Below are 26,445 nucleotides of genomic sequence, written 5' to 3'. Positions count from 1 at the left end.
AAAAAAAAAATTGGGTCCGCCGATATAAAAATGATATTAACAGGATCACACTGACTAATACAATCAAACTATGCACAAAAAACCGCACTATAATTCCTTTTTTTCCGATAAAAACCGAAAAGTTTACGAGCACGATTTTCAAGCTGTCTCCAGTCCTACGCGCGCCATCTACCTTTCCTAGATATGAAGTGTAAAAATATAAATTGTGTCAAAGTTTACCTGAAGTTTTAAAAGTTTCTTTTCAGGAACTTTTAAAAAACATTCTATTTTCGTTAGCCGTTTGTTTGTTATCGTATATACCTGAGGATGTCTATTTCACATAGACGAAAACGTTCATAAATTTTTCCTTTTTTCTTGTTATGTGCTGTTGTTGAAAATTTCAAAACAACTTTTAAATGGTTTTTAAAAACATTATTTTAATTTTTAATTGATTTTATTTTGAATTGTAATGTTACTTTTGATTTCAGTGTAAAGTGGCTACCTAGTATGATTTAATTCATTGATATCTGTCATTGTCTGGGTTCCAACATTTTTTATTAAGGTGAAAAAGTTCCATGATAAAAATAAGTTGGGAACCTCTGCACTACAGTAACACAGAGACTAAGTTATTCTGTGACTGGGTTTCTCCAGGAATTTTACAACTAATACCAATAATTGTTTACTTCAATCTTCATAACTATTGTATCTTACGTATCTTACTCTGTATCTCTGTTACTTCAATCTGTATGTTAATCAATTTGTTTTCAAATACTTGATCTAGTTAGTTATTAAGTACTTTGTACAAGGTAAATTGGTAGCATGTGTTACCTTATTTTACAAATTATATTCATTAATTAATTATTTTTGAGAACTTTATTCTTGGAATTTTCCAGAGGCAGAATTAATTGCAAACTTTCAGAGTTGAATGAACTCTGAAAGTTCTCAATTAATTCTGTCTCTATTAACAAAGACCTTGTGTCCATACGTCCCCTTGTCAGATGACGTTTATTTCTACGATAACATTCTAAATCAGTTCCAAATGCAGTTTGAAATAACAGTTATATCTGGAGTCAATTTTATTTATCTATGAGCAGAATTTTAATTATCACTTTAATCCAGGTTAAGTTATATTCTTTGTACCAAAAACCTCTTCTATTTCTGTGTTGGAAGGTTTTTGACTTATAGTAAGATTTAACATAGAAAATCATTTTATTCCAAAAAATTTTTTCCATTTAGGCAGGTTTCCATTTTATTCAGATTCTGTTTTAGACAGGTTTTACTTTGTTTTCATTTATTATAATAATAAAACTTGATTAAAAAACACTTTAATGAAAAATATTTATTAACTTAAAAACAATAAAAATTACTTCTAAAAACAAAATCTTCTAAATTATTGTTATATAAAAATTACTTGTTTAAATGTAACTGTAAAAAATTTTCCAACAGATTCCAATTTTCTTGTATTTCATTATTAATAAAAAATAAAACTTAAGTTTAATGTTATTAAAATGCATAATAACCTTTATTTCATTTTACATGCTTTTAAAACAAGTACACAGATTTACTATATATCAAACAGCTACTATATATAGGATATCTAACTTGTCTGTCATTTTAAATAATACACACTATGTTTCTTAATTGAAAATAGTCTTGCGTCATGAATGTTAATACACAATTGATTAAAATTAAATTACATTAAAATTTTGTTGGAAAGAGCAGAGAAGCTTGTAGGAAGAGAAGTGTTGGTTATGTGATGCATCATTTTGAGTTTGCAATACTGTCAAATGAAAATTAATTACACAAAATCATATGTACAATTGAATCACTTTTAAGTAATGTAGGTTAAGCTGCATAGTTCTGTAACTAACTGGTATGTTGTGAGGACTGAACTTGTTCTTTTTTAATCCTGATATGCAGATGATAGCAAAGACACAACATATTATCAGTTTTTCATTATTATTATTATTAGTTTTATTTAATAAAATTAAACATAAATACTAATATAAAAAAAAATTAGTATTGTTTCATGTATTAAACAGAAAAAGTTCAATCTTCACAACATTCCTAGTTGTGAGTTACAGAACTATGCAAATGGGCCTACATCAGTTGAAAGTAATTTGTCCATATGAGTTTTGTGCAATTAATTTCTGTCTGATAATACTACAGATGCAAAATGATGCATCATATAACCAGTACACTATACACTTGTCCCTGATGCTTTGCCTACAATCTCCTGATGCTTCTCCACACAATTTTCTATGGCATCTTACTTTTGAAAAGCACTGTATATGTAGAAATTTATGAATAAGGTAATGTTTTAGGAGAGTTAAGCTCTCATTCATTAATATTTGTCTTTCCTAAAATTTATTTAAATATTTGTTTTAAATAATTCATTAAATTTGTTATGTATAAAAAGTAAAGTAACTTTGTGGGTTATTAATGCAATCTGGCACAGTACATCTTGTAACTTTTTGGAAACAAAGATGAAACATAACTTTAATGTAGCAATCAAATTATTGCTATAAATAACAAATTTGTCTTAAATGGCAGAAAGTCAGTTATCCTATATGTGATAACTATAAATTAAAGCATAAACAATTAGACAGACCATACTAAAAATGAATTATTTTTGCATATCAAAAATTTTAAGAAACCATATACTTTTAAACTGAAATATATTATTTTTTGAAGATTTATAATAAGTTAAATTTAACATTTGCTATTTATCAAGAAAAAATTATCACATTTTAAAAAAATTATCATGTACAGCTAATTTCAATGTTTATATGATAATAATTTATATGAAAATATACTAACTTCAAACATTCCATCTGTCCATCCACCATGACCATGTTGAAGAGACTGAACAATTTCTAAGTCTAAATCAACATTTACATGATCACTAATCTGAAATCCATGCACACCAGACCGACCTGGTCCTTGTTCTCCTAAAAGAAAAAAGAAAAAAATTAATATATTTCATTCATTGAGTAGATCAAAAACTTTTTAAATAAATTTAAAATAGTATGAAATTTTTGGAATTTAAAAGCCAATCTTGTTTCCAGTAAATTATATACATGATTCAGATCAACTAGTTAACCAACTGATTCACTAAAATTGTATTTCTTAAACAGGTTTTTACTGAATCATCATAATATATTTTCATGAAAATGTATAAAAACAGTATAAAAACAAATGAAAATTACAACTACTTACAAAACATGAAGTCTTAAATAGTAGTGATACAATGATACAAAAGCATAAAGGAGAAATAATAATTTTATTGTGAAAGACTATAGTTACTTTAATGTAATGATTATTAAAATAAGTTCATTGTTATAAGATACCTTTGTTTTATTATAAAATTGTTATTTGAAAAAAAAGCAAATAAGAAAAGAATAAAGCAAACCCAGGAAGGATAATTGCCCTTCCCTATTTGAGTCCTTGCTGTGATGGGCTCCCTGCATAAGATTTCATTCATTATCCATGGATAGTGAATGAGAATCACTATATCATTATTAGATTAAAAGAAATTCAGATTTTAAAAGGTGTTCTTCATTTGAATATTTACTTACGTTTTGTATAATTTTAAGTTAATTCTCATACTAAATTATACCTATACACTAATTCTCATTAAGCTTTCATAACATTTAGGCTGTTATTTAGCTTTTTGTGATTTGTGCTTAACTTTTGACAACCATGTACTTTAATTTTGAAAGCTAAATGTAACAACTTACCTAATAAAGGAAGATGATCTCTATATACAGTTCCTCCTTTTGCATCATTTACAACTTTAAGATCTGCCTAAATAACGAATATAAAAAGATCATTAAAAAAAATATAATACATTTTCTAAACAAGGGAATGGCCCATAATGTAACTAATCAATCAAGAATAAAAGCAAATCTTTTTCAAACATTTCTATCAAAAAGTTTGAATTTAGTCTTGATTGATTAGATAATAAATTTTCATCCGTAATTGAATAAAATAAATACTGATATACTTCAGATATAACCAATTATTAAATTAATTTCTAAATATCCTTATAAATATTTAACTAATAAAAACAAATATAATCCATATTGCAACATAAAAAGAATACAGACTATATCAAGTGTATATATCAGTGGCATGAATTACTCCTCCTGTACTAAAAATATTTCATATAAGTTTTATCTATGTGATGCAAATTATAAATTTACTAGCTGTTACCCATAACTTTGCCTGCAGGGGTTTTGCAAGCAAACCCCATTTATATTCAGTATTTCAACAACCATAGTAATTGTTATATAACACCTATCGCCAAGAATCAAACAAACTATTTTCAATTTGATCAATTTTCTGGACACATTTACAATCATTCTATAATCGAACCAATATGCAATAACAAATTTGAATTTAAAACAGTTCGAACATTTGGTTAAAAAATTGAAATACAGCAATACCTCAACTTACACGAACCCAGAGTTACACGATTTTCAAATCTTGCTGATTCGTCTTTTGTTTGAGCACCACACGACTCTTGATTACTCACTCCCTCCACACTATTGTTCAGCTTACATGTTCGGATTGTTGCGCAGAATTGACGCATAGCTACAATTTATTTTGTGTTTATTTCTCTGTTTGTTATATCTATGGAGACTTGAGAGACTCTATTATGACATCTAAGTGAAGTAGAACTAATTCTTCTGTATCAAACAAGAAAAGAAAAACTTTATCTTTGGAATGTAAAGTTAACATTATTAAAGACTTTGATACAAAAATGAAAATTTGTGAATTGGCGAAGAAGTTTGATCTACCGAAATCGATGGTCAGGACAATTATAAAAAGTAAAGAAAAAATTCCCGAAGCTGTGAAAAATGCTCAATCTTTAAATTCAAGCATCATTCGTAAACGTCACTGTATTATCACTGAGATGGAAACAATGTTAAAATTATGGTGTGATAATCAAGTAAATGCAAAAAATTGTCCTGTTGATCAGAACACGGTGTGCTCTCAAGCTAAGTTGGTTTCTGAGAGATTGAAAGAGGATGCTGGAGAGGTGGCTAAAGATGAAGAGTTTAAAGCTAGTAATGGTTGGTTCAGCCGATTCAAAAGTTGCTATAATTGGCATAGCATTGCAGAAACTGGAGAGGTGGCAAGGGCTGATAAAGAGGCTGTGTCTTATTATCCAGAGAAATTCAAAGCTATGATAGACGAAGGTAACTATACCAGCCAAACCATATTCAACATAGATGAGACTGGCCTGTTCTGGAAGAAGATGCCTAAAAGAACTTTTATCACGCGTGAAGAGAAAACCTTTCCGGGTTTTAAGACCGCCAAAGATCGATTGACAGTGGTGGTTGATTGGCACGAATGCAGCTGGTAACTGAAGTTAAAACCTCTCTTAGTTTATCACTCAAAAAATCCAAGAGTATTGAAAAATAAATTGAAAGCTGGCTTGCCTGTGATTTGGAAGTCGAATCGTAAAGCTTGGGTGGCAGCTTCCCTTTTTGAGGAATGGTTTGGTCATCACATCATACCTGAAGTCGAACGTTATTGCCAATCTAAACAAATTCCACTTAAAGTAATGCTAATAATAAACAACACACCAGGTCATCCCCTTGCAACTTTAACTAATTTTGACCCACGTGTGAAAGTTGTATTTTTGTCACCAAATACAACCAGCTTGCTTCAACTGATGGATCAGGGAGTCATCAAACATTCAAACATTACACAAGACAATCATTTGCACATCTGCATGAAGCTATGAGACAAAACAACGAGCTCTCTGTTAAAGACTTTTGGAAACAATTCAATGTTTTAGATGCAGTGAGAATCATTGGACAATCTTGGAATGAAGTTTCACAAAAAACTTTAAATGGCATCTGGAAAAAACTGTGTCCTTTTTTNCACATCTGCATGAAGCTATGAGACAAAACAACGAGCTCTCTGTTAAAGACTTTTGGAAACAATTCAATGTTTTAGATGCAGTGAGAATCATTGGACAATCTTGGAATGAAGTTTCACAAAAAACTTTAAATGGCATCTGGAAAAAACTGTGTCCTTTTTTCCACCACTGAAACTAAGACGGAATCAGTGCCAGAGCCTGATGAAATTGGTAATGTGATTGAAGAAGTTGTCAATCTTGCCAGGCAAATAAATTTAGAAGTGGATAGCGATGACGTTCGAGAACTGCTGGATTCCCACAATCAGGAGCTGACAATTGATAAGCTCATAGAAATGCGTGAGCAAGAGCAAGACATTGAAGAACTTGATTCTTTAGACCCAGTTCAATTAGAAGGTTGGACGGTTGGAAACTTGGCAGAATGCCTCAGTTCAATTGAAAAGGGGTTACAAATTTTAGGAAATATAGACTCTAATGAAGAGCGCATTTCTTCTACAAAATGAGAAATAAAAAAAAATTATTAGCATGCTATGAGGAAATTTTGCAGGAGAAAAATAATTTTTGAGCCGTCAGACGAATTTGTTAGATTTTATGAAGCATTCTACATCAAAATAACTTCGGTTTACAATTTTAATAATATAATTTGTTATACATATGTATTATCTAAGACTTTATTAAACATTTTTTTTCTAAATTATTGTTTTCTTTAATCTCTGGCCCCAATTAAAAATAATTAGTATGCATTTATATGCAAAATTATACCCCGACTTACACGAATTCGATTTACGCAGTTATCGCTCGGTCAAACCTATCGCGTAAGTTCGGGGTATTACTGTATATAAAAATATTTATAACAATGTCTGAAATGTTAGCAATTTAATACACCTAAGTACTCAATGAAAAATCGCATCTAAAATATTACAGTAGAAGCCGTTCTTCAGGTTAAGCCTTAATCCTCTCCCCCCACGGGGGAATTTTGAAATCCCTTCTTAGTGTGTGTTTTCATGATGTACCCTAACTATGTACAAAATTTCACCTCTTTATGTTCAGTGGTTTGCTATGAGCGATGATAAATCAGTCAATCACTCAGTCAGTCAGGACAAGTAATTTTATATATTTAGATTGTAGGTGTAGGGAGCTATGGTGGTAAGAGAAATGCTGGAATTTTAAGGAAAATTTCATTTGATCACGCATTATATTCAAATTTATTGTTATCAAAAAATTTACCAAATTCTTCCATCAAATACCCTTACTTTTTGTAGGTGATCAAGCTTTCCCTTACACACAAACTTGCTAAGCCCTTATACAAGAAACTTAAGTCATAAACGGTATTTTAATTATTGATTATGTTGAAGTAGATGTGTTGTCTAAAGTCTATTTGAAATTCTTACAAACATTTTATGCATTAAAGTATGAATTACATGCAAGCAAGAATACAAATAATCCACTTACAATGGATGCACTTATTTAGCCTAATTATTTAATGGCAAAATCTAGTTTGTACTATAATGAGATTAGTCATCAAGAAATGGCAGAGAATAATTATCAATCTGTAAATAAGAAATGAAGAGAAAACTGACCAAATAATGTTTCAATTGCAAATCAAAAACATATATTTATAAGCAGAATATTTTGTGAATGTTGGTAGTGTTAGCTAGCAAGATAATGCAATGTAAAATAGTTGTTATTCATAAAAAAAATTTTTAAACAAAGACAATATTTATTGTATTCATTTCAAATACATTACAAAATAGTATTTATTCAATTTCCCATATTCATTGTGTACATCATTTAAGAAAGAAAACAGTCTAAACATACATTTCCTGTGGCTCCTTTTTATAATTTGAGATTTGACTTCTTACCATGTTGAAATAAGCTTCAATTTCATCATCTAAAGTGTAATCAATTTGAGAATTTCTTTTCTTTGTAAATATTATAAAATATTTCTCAGTGTATCAGTATGTTATCTTTTTTCTTTTGTGTGTTTTTGATAGCCCAAGTGATAATGTATTACAATTTTCAGAAGTTAAAAATGGATGGAGTACTTTGTCCACAAGCAGTTGAATCATTGTCCTCCTTATTTCTACTTTCATATACTTCCTTATTTCAACTATCTGTATTATCTATGCTGTTTAAAAATACTTTTAAAAAAATGTTCAATTATAATTATACAATATCAATTAAAAATAAAAGCTATAAAAGAAATAAAAATAAACATTTTGTAAATTATTAATAATATAAACATATGAAAAAAAACAAATACGAAAAATATCCAAAGATAACAAAAGTAAAAATGAGAAAAAATAAATACAAATTAATTTTATAATTACTTGAAATTAACTTTGAGTGCTGATGGCAAACTAAGTGCACCAAATATCATCATTTCCAATGCTTCTTGAATAAATTATCTTGTACAATTGCTGAACTAGTTGGAGCACCTATAATTTTCTTCCACTTCTTGTATGTATGAGAGTGTTTTTAAAAGTTCTACCTCCCATACAATACATTCAATAATATACAAGATACTTAAATAAACTGTGTCTGCTGAAAGCTTGGAATGTCCTCTTCCAAGAGATATCACTATTTTTTCACATAGTCACCATCCTTGTCTGCACAAACACATGCTTATGTTAAAGTTGTTGCATCTCATTATTAAAGAAATCAGGCATCTTCTCTTAGCACTAGTAATGCACATCTGCCTGCATCTCCACACTAACAGCGTCTCTTTAAGTGTTTGTTAAGCAAAAACTCACTACTCACCACATCTATATATCAAACACAAACACTGAACCAATTTACGGTGTGGAACGATTGACTAAACATGAAGAGCCCAGAAGGGGTTCGAAAACCTTTGTTTTTATGTTTAGTCGATTGTTCCACACCGTAAATTGGTTCAGTGTTTGTGTTTGTTTGTTAAGCTTCAGAAAAAGGAAAAAGTCACAAAATGCAAGATCTGGGCTGTACAGTGAGTGGTAAATTCTTATGAAATATGAGATGCTACATTTCATCCTGTATTTGTTGAATTTTGTGAGGTTGAACATTTTTATAGTGAAGAACTGATATTCTTGAGATTTTTCTTTTTTTTGATTTCACTCCAGATTCTGTTCAAACAAAGAAAGTAAAACATGCATTATTTAAAATAAAAATCATCAGTCTTATACAATAACATAAAGATTTCTCATACCTGATTATCCACATTTCTCTGCTAGTTGAATCCAGTCATTTTGTCTTTATACAAGTATTCTTTATTCTTCTAATGAAAAATTTCCAGAAAAGTGTGAAATTCTATTAATTTGTCAATACTGTGTCCACAAGCCAAGTTGTAGAAAATGACAAACCAACTGATGACATTTATTTGTTGATGATTGCCTGTATTTAATTTGCATAATGAAAAAGTACCTCCAGCTCAAGCATGTAAATTGCGCAATCTCTCATAATTTAGATACTAATAATTTTTTTTAAGTCACACTGTGCTCAGTGTTCAAACCATGCAATGAAATTGCTTTTATGAAATCCAACTTAAGTTTATACAGTTATTCTGGTATATGCAATCTCACTTTACCAGATTCAGAAAATCAAAACAATCCTTAAGTGAATCACCCTAAACTTGTTTTCTACAATTCAGCCACCATAATGTAATGGTATTATCATATGCATTCAGTCTTTCTTGGCTATAGAATCTGAGGCATTACAAATGATAGTTTTGTTCTTTTAAATTTTAAAAATAATAATAAACTGATTTTATGAAAATAATAATAGACTGATTTTATGAAAATAATAATAGACTGATTTTATGACCATTTCTTCAAATGTTGAAAATCATCAATTCATTTATCCACAATCTTCAAAGAAGAAAGGAATAAAATAATGCTGACTCAATTCTTGTATCAGTTGATTCATACCTAATTAAATTACTAGCTACAGATTTTATATATACAGTGAAAACTGTTTAGGCAACCACCTGCATTCAACAGGCACCTGTCTAAATGGGCAAACATTTCTGGCATGGAATAGTTTATGCATATAAGTTAAACAACCACCTGCATTAAACAACCACCTGTGTAACGCGATTGTAGGCATCAATTTTTGGTTCAAAACAACATACAACAACTGTAATAAGCGACCACTTCTGCAAATATACCTGGTCTAAACTCTTGTTCGAACCCATCCCGGGCACTTCTCCCACCCTTGAAATTAGGTGCAGGTGTTAATAAATTAGTCTAACAATAAAGAAAATTTGTTTTAGTTTGTTGGAAAATGTCCGAAAAACAAAAGAAATGCAAAGTGCTGTCGTTAGAAGATCATGTTAAAATTATCAGAGAAAGTGAAAATGGTTTATCACAACAGCAATTAGCAGTGAAGTTTAACTGTGAAAAAATGAAATTTATTTTACTGTAGACCTACAGTATTTTCCTTAGGGGTATAAAATATTGTACATGATACAATTAATCAGCTGATCTCATCGTTTGATAAAATTTATTTTATTTATTTATTTATTATTATTATTTTTTTGAAGCTTATATACAATACATGTGCGATAAATAGTTTCTGTATCAAGCTACCTTATTAACACGATATTTTTAGAAAATTAATATCTAAGTAATTTTCACATGCAAAATAGTCAAAAAACAATAAACGCATTAATGCAAAAATCAGTTTTACAGGCAACCTTCCTTTTTCGATTGTCCAATGACAATCGCGGAATTGAAAAAGGAAGGTTATGTAATGAAAAAGGAAGGTTTGTAATGAAATCGTATTATGAGAAAAAATAATAAAATCGTTTTATTATTAATTAATAATTCTTCTTATTGTACTTAAGAAAATATTAAATATTAAAAAAATATAGTATTTTTAAAGTTAAAATAAGATTAAACTAACGAAAACCAAAACCAAAGTGATGGAGAGATAGGACACGATTGTATATCGATGACGTAATACACATAACTGAGGAGTGAATGAAAAAAAACCAAGTCAAATTAATTAAGTCGGAAAAAAGAAAGTGTGTATTATAATCAAGAAAATGCAAGTATTGTATTAATCTTTAAAATATTGGTATTAAATCTGTTTTATAACATCATGACGACTCCTGTAAATCAGGTTATCTGATAAAAATAAAATATAATACCAATATAGCTATATCGTTGAAAAAATTTGCTTATTTTTGCACACCTCGAGTTTTGCTTTTTAGTAGAAATGGCTAAAAAGTGCACAAAATACATATGGAAATATGTTATTACAGGACCACCTGTATTGGATGACCACCTGTCTAAAAGACCACTTTTTGAAGGAACCGTGGGTGGTCGCCATAGACAGGTTTTACTGTATGTATGTATGTATGTATGTATGTATGTATGTATACATACATGCAGTAAAACCTATATATATATATATACACACACACATATACAATTGGGGACTGGGATTGTTTGGAAAATTGATTTTTCGAATAACAGATTATGTACAAAAAAATATATTAACCTATCTCATGTTGAAATTTGTTCAAATCCTGGCACGTCCTTAAATACCCTCTCATGGTCGCACCAGTGCTGCCAGCTAAAACATGCACACCAACAAAAATAATATTGGAGTAGTCCAAAACATAGCCAAACATTGCAGCGCCACAGCACTAGCGGATATTTTAATTTGCCGTCTGGAAAGCTTTCAGTTAATTGACATTTCGGTTGATCAACATTCGTATAATCGATGCTCCTAAAGTGACAAGTAATGATCTAAAATTTAGGAATTTTAGGTAGTTTAGAAAGTTTAGATAGTTAGATAGAAATTTAGGAATTTATCCCTATTTAAACTAACCCATGCAAAAGTTAACTAACTCATGTTATACAATGCTTTCTGAGAACTAATTAATCATGTAATGAGAGAGATAGAGATATGTGTGTATGTAAAAATCTTAAAATCTCAATTGTTTGTATGTGTTATGTGTGTGTTTGTTTGCATGAGTACATACATTTTTTTAAATAAAATTATTAAAAACAAATAAAATTCATACCATTCCTTCAAATCCTACACGATATAAATTTTTGGCACCATTATCCCAGATAACATAAGCAGCACTTCTTGGACTTGCAGCACTCCAATCTTGTATTTCTGTTACTTTTCCTCTGTGTCCATTACCTCCATCTTGATCTTCCCATTGCCAATCAACTCCTCTAACTACTCTTGCTCCAGGAAATATTCCTCTTATAGCTATTTTTTTACTTTTTCTTCGTGGTTCCATTAATACTCTACATATAAATTGAAAATATTATTTAATCATAATATTGTGAAATTACAGATGAAATTATATTATATACTATAACCAACAAATAAATTTTCTTTCACTGTTATATATATAATATATATATTCTAACTGGCTAACAATTTCTATTATTTTGATACAATTTTGAATTTTGAAATTGTACTGTTTAAATCCAAATTACTCAAAACATGAAAAAGATTAGTTTATCAGAAATAAAAATCATCACAGATGCTAAAATACAATTGCCAGATAATGAATTTTAATTGTTAACATTCACAGAAAAATTAGGTTAATTTCACATTTCACCAAACTTTCTTTGTAAAATTAATGTAATCAGTAACTGGATGACATTAACTTAAAAATTAAACTGTTAATATCCAGCATTTAATTTCTGCACAAACATTTTCAGTATTCATCATCAGTTCCAATTGCAATTACAATACAATAATTAACATTAGACATTGTTTTCCAACTTTCATAATCTTTGACTAAATTGCTGGTAAAATATTTTGGTTGGAACATCATCTAACAATTGTTGATTGCATTGCAGCAGCGTTAAGTTTTAATTTTTTACTTTTAACTTTAATTGTTAAAAATAAGCTCTCCATTTAGAATTTTCTTAGATATTAAAATTAAAATTTGTTTTTTCTTCTATATCAACTAAATTCAATCTTTATTGTGAGCAGAGAAAATAATAAACATTTATTTTTTAAAATAACAAACTATAAATTATTATTATTTTTAAATTAACAAATAATAACACCAGATTAATTTTTGGTGTTAAAATACGATTAAGAGAATAATTTTAACTTGATTGTCTATATTCATTCTTAAATTATTTTATAATATTTATTAATTAATTACTTTATGAAAAAGTAAACCTAATATGATTAGATCTAATTAATACAGAACATTCTTATGTATTAATTTATTTCCAGAAAAATGATAGATACAACAAAGAAAAAAGTTAACTTCAAAATAATGACATTTAATCTACAATCTTAATATTAACTCAAGTTCCAACTTAACTGTGATGCTAACTAGTACGTACATATATTAGAGATAAAAGATTCAATCTACATTCTACAACAGCTTAGTCAGTCAGAGGCCATATCTTTGTTATAGTAAGTCATTTACTACATTGTCACAATCAGTTAAATCATGAGAATCATATATCTGTATCTTCTATCATTCTCTAATCATCACTCAAATCAGGGCTATGGAATTGTAGTCAGTCTGTAAAAATGGATCAAATCCAACTGTGATTCCTTTTTTTCATTATTATATTTTATAATAAGCTCCTAATAAAAGTATTAATCCCTTATATTGCATTATAGAAGCCATCTATTTAATAAAAGATCTCATTTTATGATTCCCCTACATTATGATCTTTTGCACATCACTAATTACTGTTGATTCACCTTTCAGAAATTTATATTCAAATACATTCTGTGTTAGCTAATTCGAAATTTTTATTGTCAAAAGACTCACAAAATGATTAAGACTCAAGCTAAATCTAGTGTTTTTGAATACTTTATAGCCACAAATGGAAAACATTTTGTGTATCAACTGTGGTTAAAGATAAAAATGATAGTGGTAATAATGAAAACTCTGTGTAAAAAAGATAAGTACTTTCAGTTTCAATAGGAATACCTGATGATTCATTTAAAAAATGCTTAAAAAATAGCTTGATGACATCTGGTAGTGATGAAATGTCATTCTAAATTAATGTAATCAAACTAAATTATTATTTAGAGGAAGAAGTTGGAGTTGACCTTCTAAAAGTCTGAGTCAGAATTAGGTACTTGGTCTACCAACTTCAAAGCACTGCCTCAGACATAATCGCCCTTATTAATTTAGTTATCCTTATAAACTAACATTGAATATTAATATTAATACAGTAGAACCTCGAAAACTCAGCCTAATGTGGACCGAAGGGTGGCCGAGTTTGTGAAAATGCCGAGTTATCGGGAATGGGTTTAAAAAAAAATAAGTACGAGTGTTTCCTCAAAAAATACTGTACTGTACTTATATACTGTACTTATATGTATTGTTTACTTGAGAATATAACAGAGAATAAACTGCCCAAATACCCTTAAACAAAGGAAAAGTACGTCCTTTATGAAGGCATACAGCCTTTACTACATGAAAATGAAAATTAATGAATACACTGTGTACAGTAATTTACCTGATAAGACAGACCTCAGAAAAATACTTTATGAGAGCTTTTATACTTTTATAAAGCTGTCTATAATGAAAATTAATTGACTAAGGATTTTTTTGCCCTGCCAGGGTGTGGCCGAGTTATCCGGAGTGCCGGGTTATTGAGAGCTCAGTTTTCGAGGTTCTACTGTAACAACTAGTAAAAAAAGCCAGGACAACAATTATATTTTTAAAAAAATTTTACAACTAAATAATTGAAGAAACATAGAAATTCATCTTTCATCCATGTCACACCTCAAGAATAAAGTCTTATGATAGAGTCAACCTTTTATTCTAGGCTCTTATCCACCTCAATATGTAAAATACGAAATATAAAATTTTTTTTGGCAATGACTAATCATAAACATATATTGTATATTAATATTAATGAAAACTAGTAAAAACCTAGTAAAGATAAGAGCCTACAATAAAAAGATCAACTCAACGATAAGACTATTTGTTTCTAAATCAAAATATTTACACAAATATTACTTCAATTTAATAAAATTATTGCATTATAAACACAACAAACAAATCTACTGTTTCTAATTTTCTAATGTATATAAATTTCTTTTGGTTCTAAATAGTTGCAAACAAAGCTCTAGTTTTCTAGAATCCATTCACTAAATTTCAAACAATAGTTCAATCTATTTTTTAAATTTTTAAATAAACTTAGAATTTCCATTTGATTTTAATTAGATAAATGTAAACTAAATATATAAAAATTACAATCGACCAAGCAAGGCAATATTACCTTTCACTACCAGGTGTTGTAATCCGATAAAAACGATGTCTTAAATGATGCTTGTCACCATGATAACAAATTGAACATAAATCATAATTTGTACATTCAGCACATTTCCAACGTATTCCAAATATTGGCTGTTGTCTACATGTATCACACATGGTTCCTTCATGTCGAATTCCTAAAAAATTTAATGATATATAAGTATATGTTCTTAATATGTACCACTTAAAATCAATGCATTATTACAATTATTATACAAGTATTACTTTATCTAAAATTTAAATCTGAAATAAAAATAAAATAAAACTATTACAGTATATTATATAATATCGAATAATCACAAAAAAATGTTTGTGTTGAAAAATACAATGACTCCTATACAAGAAATTACAATAAGTGAATTACATAATGTAAACTTTATATAAAAACTTTTTTAAATAAAGTCTGAAAAAATTTTTAAATTCAATCGTTTTTACTTTAAATAATTATATATTGTTATTTCACAAAGGTAAATTATTTTAACACTTATAATATATGTAAATTACTCACATGCATTATGAAAATTATAGTATTCACATCCATAATATAAGATTTAAAAAAACAAAAAAACAGGATTATCACTTATCAAATGTATACATGTCTGTAATTGCATTAGTTTATACCCTATGCATTATTTTAACACATTATTCTTCAATTGTCATTTTTGTGTAGAAAACATTACAATTGAAGTACTTAATATTATTACAAAGGACAAAGCTTGATTCTTTCATGATATAAAACTTTGAATAACTTTTTTCATATATTAAGAATTCTAAAATTCCAAAAGCTTATTTACACATTTTAAAAATTTTAATTTATCGTTAATATAAAAAAGTTATAAAACAGCACCATCTCTGCAAATAAACAAATCACTGTTAATTTCAGGAATGTAGTTCTAGTTTATATATTCTATGCCACATTATTCTAAACTGTTAAGTCTAAGATTTTAAGCTGAAGATGATCAGATTTTAACTGAAAACTTTTTTTATTTAAAAAAGTTGGCTTTCTAAAATTAATGATGATTTATTTATTACTTATCATTAATGTTTTATTTTAAAATTATTTTAAATTTAATTGGAGATGAATGAATTGAACTGAAGAAATAATTTTTCATATGTTTTAAATAAACAACTTTCCACCTAAAATCTCTGCAATTACATTGGTAAGCTAATAAGTAATGCACACAGTGACATCTTTTGGGACTGGAACAAACTAGCAACATGTACCTTACAGCTGTAACTGAAAGTTTCATTCCTTTACTTATATTGGTGTTGAAATAGTGCATGTTACTATGGCATCACGCTATAATATGTCAATGAGATTAAAGCAATGCAATTGATTGAATTAAGTACTGAAAATATAATGCATACTGAAATTCATCACAATTTAAAAGCTCAGTATGATGAAAACACTATTGACAGAACTACAGTAAACTATTAAACCATTAAATTTCATAGATGTAAAGTGGATAGTGTTTCTATTGCTGACCAACCTCACAGTGGAAGACCACTTTCAGTGACAAATGACAATCATCAAAAACAAGTTTATGAACAGATAAGAAAATGGCCACAAAAGTACATAGCAGATAAACATAGGAATCTCTAAAGAAAAAGTAGGCTATATCACTGCTTTACCTGGCTATAGAGAAGTTTGTTTTTGATACATGCCATATATGTTGACACACAAGCAAAAGTCCAAAGTGCTATAAAAACTGTTGAAGTGCTATTGTGAAAGAGAAAATCAGTTTCTTTTGAATATTGTAACTAAACATGAGTATGGATTCATTATTTTGACCTGAAAAATAAAAATGGAGTAAAGAATACTCTTTAATATTTTAATTCTTTGTTAAAAAATTTAACTGTATATTACAAAACAATTTTATTGTTTAGAGACTGAAGAGGGATTGATGATAACTCTGATAGAAAATGTATTTAAATAAAATATCTGAGAATAAAATCATCATCTGAGTAATTCTTGAACTCGGGTGAATGTCAGATTTGAAGGACATAACATTTTGGTTTATTTGTCCAAAACAACCTCCTTTTAAATGGTTATAAAAGTGGATAAAAGATAGTTTGAATTTTGTATTAAACTTTATACATTGAATATTGTTTTTAATACTTTACATAGTAGAGTCAAAAATAAACCAAACTTTCAACACTGGTTTTATTATACAACATATACAATTTCTTATATCAAACTATCTTCAAAGCAAGTACCTTTTGCTGTCAGCATCTATATGATTTGTCAAAAAAATCTTTTAACCCATTTTTATGATGTCTTTAATGGCTTTCATTCTACTGCTTCTTGAAATCTGCTTCCTTCAACTTATTTTTGTTTTAGGAATCAGATAAAAATGTGCAAAAGCAAATTGAATAGAAATACGGAGATTAGGAAAACACTAATATCCTTCTTGGTCCGACATTCACTTACTAGAAATGATTAATGATAACAAAGGGGAAGTCATAACCATAGTCTCTAAAGACGCTACATAAAATGGCTCTAGTACTGTCTTGACAAATAGTATGGATGTAAGGATACTTGCAAAAAAAGTGCTTACATGCAGGAACTTACTTCGAAGGCAATCTTCTGTAAATACTTGTACAATTAATGTGATAAAAGTTAAAAAAGTAAACTAAATTTCTAATATACGTCATATATTTTTATGAATTTAATTATCAAATTAATTATCTTCATAATACACATTTTACACTCTACTAAACTATAATTTATAATATTTGATAAATTACTGTAATTCTATAATAATTTTAACATTTCTCAGAATGATCTTAGCTGATATGAAATGATCTTAATCATTAAAATATTTTTAAACATTTTCTAAATTTGAAATCTGATGTTTTAAAACCTTTTAATACTAATTAATATAGAAATGCAAACATTTCTTTAAAATAAAATAATATTTAAATTATTTAATAATATTTTAGAAAACATATTTGATTCAATTTCTGAAATAATCTGCATAAAATATAACTGATTATTGGTTAATGAACATAAACTAAAAACTATAAAAAGCTTGAAATTATTAGTCAATATAACAGTAAGTACATTACAGAAATTGGAGAATATCATTACCATTATAAAATTTTATCTAACTCAACAATTTTATCTTTCCTTTCTAATATTTAAATTTTTCAGTCTTTAGTCTCTTTCAATACTAAATTTTTTAACTGACTTAATATTAAACTGAAACACAACTACAACTGAAAATATAAAATTCATCTTTTGATACAACAAAACATTTAATTGTCCTTTGAAAGACATGAGAATCAAGATAATATTACAGCATATTCACAGCTAGATATAAACATGAAGGAAAACTGTTACAATATTAATAGATATCATGATAAGCAATTAAAAATATAGTTAATATATTTAGATATTTCAAATAACAATCATATTTAAGATGAATAAATTAGAGTTTCATTTAATTAATGATATAATCAATAACTTCATGAATATATTAATGATAATGTTAAAAATAAACCTCGATTAATTTTTTAAAACTATTTTTTAGTAACTATCAATAATAAAATGAAATAATCTTAAATAAAGTTTAAAAACTTAGGGAAATTAGATGTTTGAAATAATTGATAAAACACACTTATTTTTATATAATAAAAACTGAAAAAAGTGATTAATTTCAGTCATTATGATTATAAGCACTTTTTATTATATAAAAAGTGCTTATAATCATAATAACTGAAATTAATTTCATAGAAAGCTTTTCAAAATAAGAATGTTTAATATTTTGTAGAGATTACTATTTACATTAAACTACAATTTTCTACCCAATAATTCAACTGCAAAAAACTAATGAGTTGGAGACAAAAACTGATCAAATAATTTTTAACACTGTACTTTGTTTTTGTCTTCTAATTTGTAGCTGCTATCTGACTAGGCTATGTCTAATAATATCTAATAGGTACACAGATGAGAACAGATATATAAACTTCCAAAATAATGAATATATTAAAATGATCAACCTAATTATCAACCTAGGCATAATGCTGATCTAGATCATATATGCTCAAGTGTTAAACTGGAGAGCAAAGGAGTCATCAGTCATGTTGCTATCTCTACACAGATAATAAATAGCACAGCATATGGTACTTTTTATAAGTTAAACTATTCTTACAATTAATAAAAGAAATTGCACTTCCTTTCTCTTACTATTGCTGTGAAATCAAGTGTATATGATGTCATTGTTTGATCTTGTATCGCTCCTGTACTTGTAATTGATATATATAACTCCTATGGGAGAAAGCAAAATGAAATAATTCAATTTGAAAACTTGCAATTGGCTCATGGTCTAAATTCAGATTGTGGTCCACCGGTTGAGTAGGGCCAGTCTATATTTTAACAAAAATAATCTATATTTTGCAACAGCCCATATTTTAACAAAACACTTTTATTATGTTATACTGTTATAAATTCAGCTTTATATCAATAATGCTAATCAAAATGTATTCTAATTAAAATTTATTATACTTATATAATTTTATTACTATCTATATTGATAAATTCATACATACATAATTACATACATGATAAAATTATATATATGATTATCATTCATATAATATATATGTGAATTTATATATGATGCATCTCATGGACGTACCACAAATCTCATCTGTTCATTTTTTTATATTATATTATTTTATCAATCATGTATGTAATAAAATTAAAACATCAATTTACGTAAAGATACTGTGTAAAAAATATAAATAATAATTATATTTTTATACAGAATCTTTTACATAACCACCACACAGTTTGATATATATATTTTTAAAATTTATAAAATATTTGATCATAAATTTAGAAATTAAAATTTTGTATAAAGAATTTTACAAAATATAATATAATTACATTATAGATTTTTACAACTATCCATCTAAATTGAAGCTAAATTTAGAAAAAAAAAAAATGCTTAATATATTTTTGAATATTTAACGTGTGTTAAATATTCTTGTTATTATTATTTAACAAGAATTTGTTAAATAAGAGAAAACAATTTTACTGTTTTCAGATTATAAAAAAGTACATTAATATATTTTATTGATTTTATAACATAAAATGTAAAATCAATCTTTTTATATTTTTTGTACCATACATTCAATATTAAACTTTTGAAATAGTGTTTTACAAAAAATCTCGTGATTTCTTCTTTATCTACAATTACATAATTCTATTGTAAAATGGTAAATATTCTCAAAAAATATAGTTTTATAAAACTAATATTAATAGATATGTATCAAAAACAGTTTGCAATGAAAAGCAAGATACAAGATTGGTTTTATTCAACAATAAAGATATATATAAACACTTTTGTAAAAGAAGTTTTTAATATAAAATTATAATTCTGGTAATATTTCTGAATATAGATTTTATGTATTTAGTATCTTAACATTCCACTTGCATAAATAACTGAGTAAAAATATCAAAATGAAAGTTTAATAATAATAGAAAATTGATTAGAACAGCAACTGATCTGAACATGTTCAGCTTTAGGATAGCAATGAATACTTCAAGAAAATATAGTCTTCTAGTGACAATTCTTAATATTTATGAAACTAACATTGCCATCACTCATTGTTGGTTAACATTAATGATTTACTCAAAACTTTCAAAAAATTGTTTTAGGCATAGAAACTTTGAATAAAAAGTTTTAAATTGTTCCATTATTTAATAAACAAATGACACTGCAAGATTTTAATAGGACTATAATATAGCTAATTAATTATAAAGATATTACATAATTAATTGAACTGGAAGCAAAGATTATGCAGAGCATAATTGGTAAGATATCTTCACAGTGCTGAGCAGTTGTAGGTTTGTGTTCCATTCTGGTTCAATCTTTTCTTCCAAAATATTCTAAATTACAGTCAAACCTTGGTTTTTGAACGATTCACTTTTCAAAGAAATTGGCTCATGAACAAAATTCTGAACTCATATTTGCCCTGATTGCCAAACAAGATACTTGGCACGAGCTGATCACAGACTAGAAAGATATAGATGTCAACTCCCTATATTTCGTATGTTAAAGAAAGCCAATTCTTGACTAATCAATGACAGGACTACTGATTCAGAAATGGCACCAAGATCCTTGTGTCATTAAATGTCACAACATGAATCATCAATGTTACTAACTAAATTATTCAATGTGCATGCATGAAAGAAACTACTTCCATTTTTCAGTATGTGACTCAGTTGAATGTAAATCAAATTAATTAATAAAAACTGCATTAATTGACATTCACATATGATAAATGACATCCAAGAATTCATGTTTAAAGGTGCTTAAGTCAAATTAAATAACAAAAATTTATTAATATAACATTATATTATATATAATAATTACATTGATTTGTAGGCATTTTTATGCATGAAATACAGCTTAACTTTTCAACAGTGGAATAGTCAGGTATGGTGCTATCCCTTAGTAGTGGAGAATAATTTTTAGAGTATTTTTCCACACGTTTTTTTCTCATTACTGTTTCAGAAAAAGATTTTGTAAACAGTTATGTCTAGTAAAGAAAAGTGTTTTTTATTGTTACATAATTCATTTTTTCTGTGAATTTTATTTTCGCAGTAGTTTTAGGCTAGTTTTTGGCAATACCCCCAAAAGAATTTGACGCATATATTTGTCCCTCACCACTGCCACACAATCGCCCTTGATGAATATATTCACCACTCACTGCTGAGTGGTTAAATAAAGTAAAAGAAAATAAATAAAAAAGGCTTTATTTTAGGGGTCAAGAATGGATTAATTAATCCATTTTACTGTATATGGTTTCTTATGGGAAAATTTGTTTATTTTAGAACAAATTGGTTTTTGAACAACTTTTAGTAACAAATTATGTTTGAAAACTGAGGTTTGACTGTAATTTATTTCTAATTATTAAATTTTATACAGAAAAATACAATATTATAATTTTGACTAGAGATAGGCAGTTAAACTGCCTATCTCTAGTCAAAATTATAATACCGTATTTATGCCTATTCTAGTCAAAATTATATTATGTACCGTATTATGCCTATTCTAGTCAAAATTATAATACCGTATTTATAAAATTTATAAAATCTATAAAATTTAATAATTAGAAATAAATTACAGTCAAACCTCAGTTAAACTGCCTATCTCTAGTCAAAATTATAATACTGTATTTTCCGGCATATAAGACGACTTTTTAACCCAGGAAAATCTTCTCAGAAGTCAGGAGTCACCTTATACGCCAAGTGTCGTCATATATGGCGAGTATATCCCAAACTCTATATTTTAACTGTAAAATTCAGGGGTTGTCTTATATGCCAGAAAGTACGATAGTAATATCTTTAAAATTTAATAATTAGAAATAAATTACAGTCAAACCTCAGTTAAACTGCCTATCTCTAGTCAAAATTATAATACTGTATTTTCTGGCATATAAGACGACTTTTTAACCCAGGAAAATCTTCTCAAAAGTCAGGAGTCACCTTATATGCCGAGTGTCGTCATATATGGCGAGTATATCCCAAACTCTATATTTTAACTGTAAAATTCAGGGGTTGTCTTATATTCCAGAAAGTATGATAGTAATATCTTTAATATTATATAATATTATATTAAAAATAATCGGTGATATCTTTATAATTAATTAGAGACCAATTAAATTCCAACAGTATTGTTTGTTTTTTACTATATGTTGGACTTGGTTTAATGTATATATATTTTTATGTAATTCCATTATTTAATTATAAATATTATTCATCCCTTTTATATAGTAAAATATTCTTTATTTCTGACTGATATTTGTGATCACATAACTAATTTTTCTTACTAATAATTTTTGGTGCCTGAAGAAAATAAAACAATAAAAATGTTGTAATTACTAAATATAGTTTGAAATATTTGTTTTGTTAAGAGATATGTGGAAATGATAAGTGACAACTCAACTTATAATCAATATTTGAAAAAATAAATTTCATAACAGACTTTTGTTACAAACTTTTTAATATAGAAGTATTTAAAGCTTTTACTTGTTAGTATATGTACAGAAGTATAGTTTACAATAGAAAAAAACAGTGTAAAAAGTGGATTATACATAATAAATATAATCATATAGATTGGCAATAATGTTCAAAAGAATTCACCAGTAAAGTATGTTTAACTAAAAATATCAGATAAAACCTCACTGTTTTGGAACTGATCAGCTAATACTTTTTTTACTAACAAACATAGTGTAGTTTCTGAAAGAATTTTATGATCTAAGCTGCAGTTTAGACTTGCTTATGCCTTGATCTAGTCATAGCTTTTTACAATCAATAATAGTTAATGATTAACGACTGCAAAATGATAGGAACTAAATAACATACAGGCCAATTTAAATTATCGACTAAGTCTGTATTCTGTCTCAACAAGCCGATAGTGAGACAACACGATATCACAAAAATTACTGTTATAGGTGGACTATCGAATAATGCCAATAAACTTATCATATTGTTCCATTAAAAAATAGGTCTTACATTATAAAATTATTCACAATAAGCAACCACAGAAAGTGTTATAAATATTCAAAACAATTTGTCTCTTATCCCTTTTCTTCCTTGTATTTGGTAAACAATACTTTGCACTCAGCAATCTTGAACAGAACTAAATTTCCCACTCCCTCATGATATGAATTTTTATTACTGTTTACTTGTTTATAGTTTTAATACCTTAGTTTCAAAATAATATATTATCAAGTTGCATATTATGAATAATATTATGTAAGGATTCCTGTAAATCACATTTTTTGATGGAACTAAGTATATTGTAAGTATATTCTTTGGTAGTCTACCATCAGTGATTTTTGTGACGTAATGTTGTCTACGTCACCATCAGCTTAACTGAAACTAAGTATAAATCTTGTTTTTAAAATAAACCTGTTAGAAATAAAACAAATCCTAATGCAAAACATAGAGTTCTATAATATGAAAGTACAACTCTGCTTTACTTTTATTTTTCTTGTATAACATGCATATTACACACTAGAATTAATAATATGGAATATAATTTTAAAACATTTAGATAAATAGTTCTTAAATAGTTTTAAAACTGTATGCATACTTTGTTCCAGAGACGATTTTAATTTAAACTTGTAGCTTAAATCAATCATAAAACGTGTTCGATTTTAACATAGCCATTTCGTTGTGTGTTTTGTGCCCGATGACGTCTGTTATACACGAACGAAAACATTAGTAAATATTTCTTAATTTTCAATTTTGCCAGTATCTGTTTATTGTGTTTGGTTACACATTGGAATTCACATTTAATAGGCTATATACAGTATATAACAACAATTTTCTATTTTTAATATTCTGCTTTGCTTATCTGAAATATAAATTTTTATTTCTTTCAAATACTGTAAAATAATTCCCCACATTACCAAATATAATAAAAACAATATAAATTAAGAATTTTAATAATTCAAACAATAGAAAACAGACTATACAATGGCTGTGACTTAAATAATTCAAAAACTTACTTTAAACTATTACCATTTCAATTAAATCCACACTAATAATTATAACTGATATATAATTTTTCAGATAAATTTGTCTAATAAATATTACAAAGATTACAACTTATGAAATTTCTACACAATTTAATTCACTTAAATCTTCTCTAAATTTAGTAATAGTAATATAACACGTTAATTTTATAAACTGTCAACAACACAGGTAAGTAAGAAACCTTGAAGTTTTTATATTAAATATAATTTTTCCTTTCAAAATGGCGACAAATATGAAAATAATACATACCAGTAGGGGCACTATCGATGATTCTTAAGTCATAAACGCCGGAGCATCTATAATTAGCGGCCGTGCCATTATCCCAGACGACGACAACTTCTTCTGGTGATTCAAAATTCCTTAAAGTCCCAACGTGTCCTTCTCCACCGTCTTGTTTACCCCATTTCCAATCGGGACCTCTCATAACCCGTCCACCTATACCTTCGATCGCCAGTCGCCCTCCGACTCGGCTACCTCCTTCCATAACGACTCGCGTTAACAAATTACCGTTTAACTGTCACTTTTCGATCATTTTTAATATCGTGGATTTAGGAAAATATCCCTACTTCTTTCGGAAATTACCTTCCTTTTGTCGTCCACAGGTACACAACTGATGTCTGAGTCTGCGTCGTATGACGTTCGATGACGTCAGCGAAGATGTACTGACGTCACACTAATTAATGCCCATTTGATCGGTAATGTGATAAAGTTTAATGTGTTATTAATTACGTTTTAATCGTTTGGTTACGTAATTATGATTAATTTGTTAAAATTTATACTAATTTTAATTCTGGAAATTATTATTAAAATCTATAAAATTTATAGACGGATATTTTTGAATTTTAATTTTATAATTTTAGTCGATTTAAAATTAAAGTTGACTTAAAAATAAACTAGAAAACAAAACAGAATTAAGTTCATCTTTATTTAATGATAATTAATTTGACTTATATATTTAATAAAATTGATTCCAATAAAATAGATGAAGTTTTATTAAATTCAACGGATTCAATTTCTTTAAATCTGAGTCAAATGATAATTTAATTCAATTCAATAATATAATAACACCATGTCTTTTGAAGACAGATAAAACGTTATATAAGTGGGCTTGGCTATTGAATTTGTATCCTTGAACTTTCTTCCTAATTTTTTTACATTTTCTCTTGCACTTTTTAGGAAGCATTTTCATTATTATCATTATTATTAATATTACAGGTATATGTAATTTGAATAACATATTAGCGAGGTTCAGGCATTAAAATGTAATTAAAACTACATTTAATAATAATGATATCGATATATTATTAAAATATACAAAGTGAAAGCTTTTAAAATTCGTGATTATACTATCAAAACACAGATTAAAAATATAAAAATATATTTTCGAAAAAGGTACCGTTTTTAACTTAATATTTTAAGTTAGAAATATTTCTAATAATATTTCATGAATGTTTAATTTTTTAAAATATCAGAAAATAAAAACTTCATAAAATGTTATTTATTTTTATTATTAAACATTTTTTAAAATTATGAATATTGCTTGTAATGATTTTTGTAGTGTGAGGTTATCAACAAGCCATGCTTACGGGCAAAATTTTTTTTTCTTTCATTACTTTATCTTTTTGCGATAAAATAAGAATATATTTAATTTTTTAGATGAATAATTTGTAAATGGAAATATATTACTCATTTTAGTAAATTAATTATAAATACTATTATAACGTATATATTAATTTTCATAATTTCTCGGATATGTCCTGTCTCACAGAATCC

The 26,445-nt window shown here is 27.3% G+C and overlaps 1 protein-coding gene across 2 annotated transcripts in view; it reads right to left on the bottom strand.

Annotated features, from left to right (window-relative positions):
* The window catches only part of LOC111636849 (E3 ubiquitin-protein ligase MIB1-like), a 69,220-nt gene extending 43,891 nt beyond the window's left edge, over nt 1–25,329 (bottom strand). For both annotated transcript variants that reach the window (XM_023382239.1, XM_023382238.1), the window contains exons 1-5: nt 24,922–25,329; nt 15,082–15,253; nt 11,877–12,111; nt 3,720–3,786; nt 2,800–2,930 (exon numbers count right to left, since the gene is read on the bottom strand). In XM_023382239.1, the coding sequence (XP_023238007.1) occupies nt 2,800–2,930; nt 3,720–3,786; nt 11,877–12,111; nt 15,082–15,253; nt 24,922–25,156 (840 nt within the window). In that variant the 5' untranslated portion in view covers nt 25,157–25,329. The remainder of the gene's footprint in view (nt 1–2,799; nt 2,931–3,719; nt 3,787–11,876; nt 12,112–15,081; nt 15,254–24,921) is intronic.
* Nucleotides 25,330–26,445: the final 1,116 nt, after the last annotated feature.

This window comes from Centruroides sculpturatus, unplaced genomic scaffold (assembly GCF_000671375.1).
Source record: "Centruroides sculpturatus isolate CEXI.00-Female unplaced genomic scaffold, Cexi_2.0 scaffold1101, whole genome shotgun sequence".
NCBI lineage: Eukaryota > Metazoa > Arthropoda > Arachnida > Scorpiones > Buthidae > Centruroides > Centruroides sculpturatus.
Note: the sequence above shows the minus strand (reverse complement) of the source record. Positions and strands in the feature narration are given on the sequence as shown.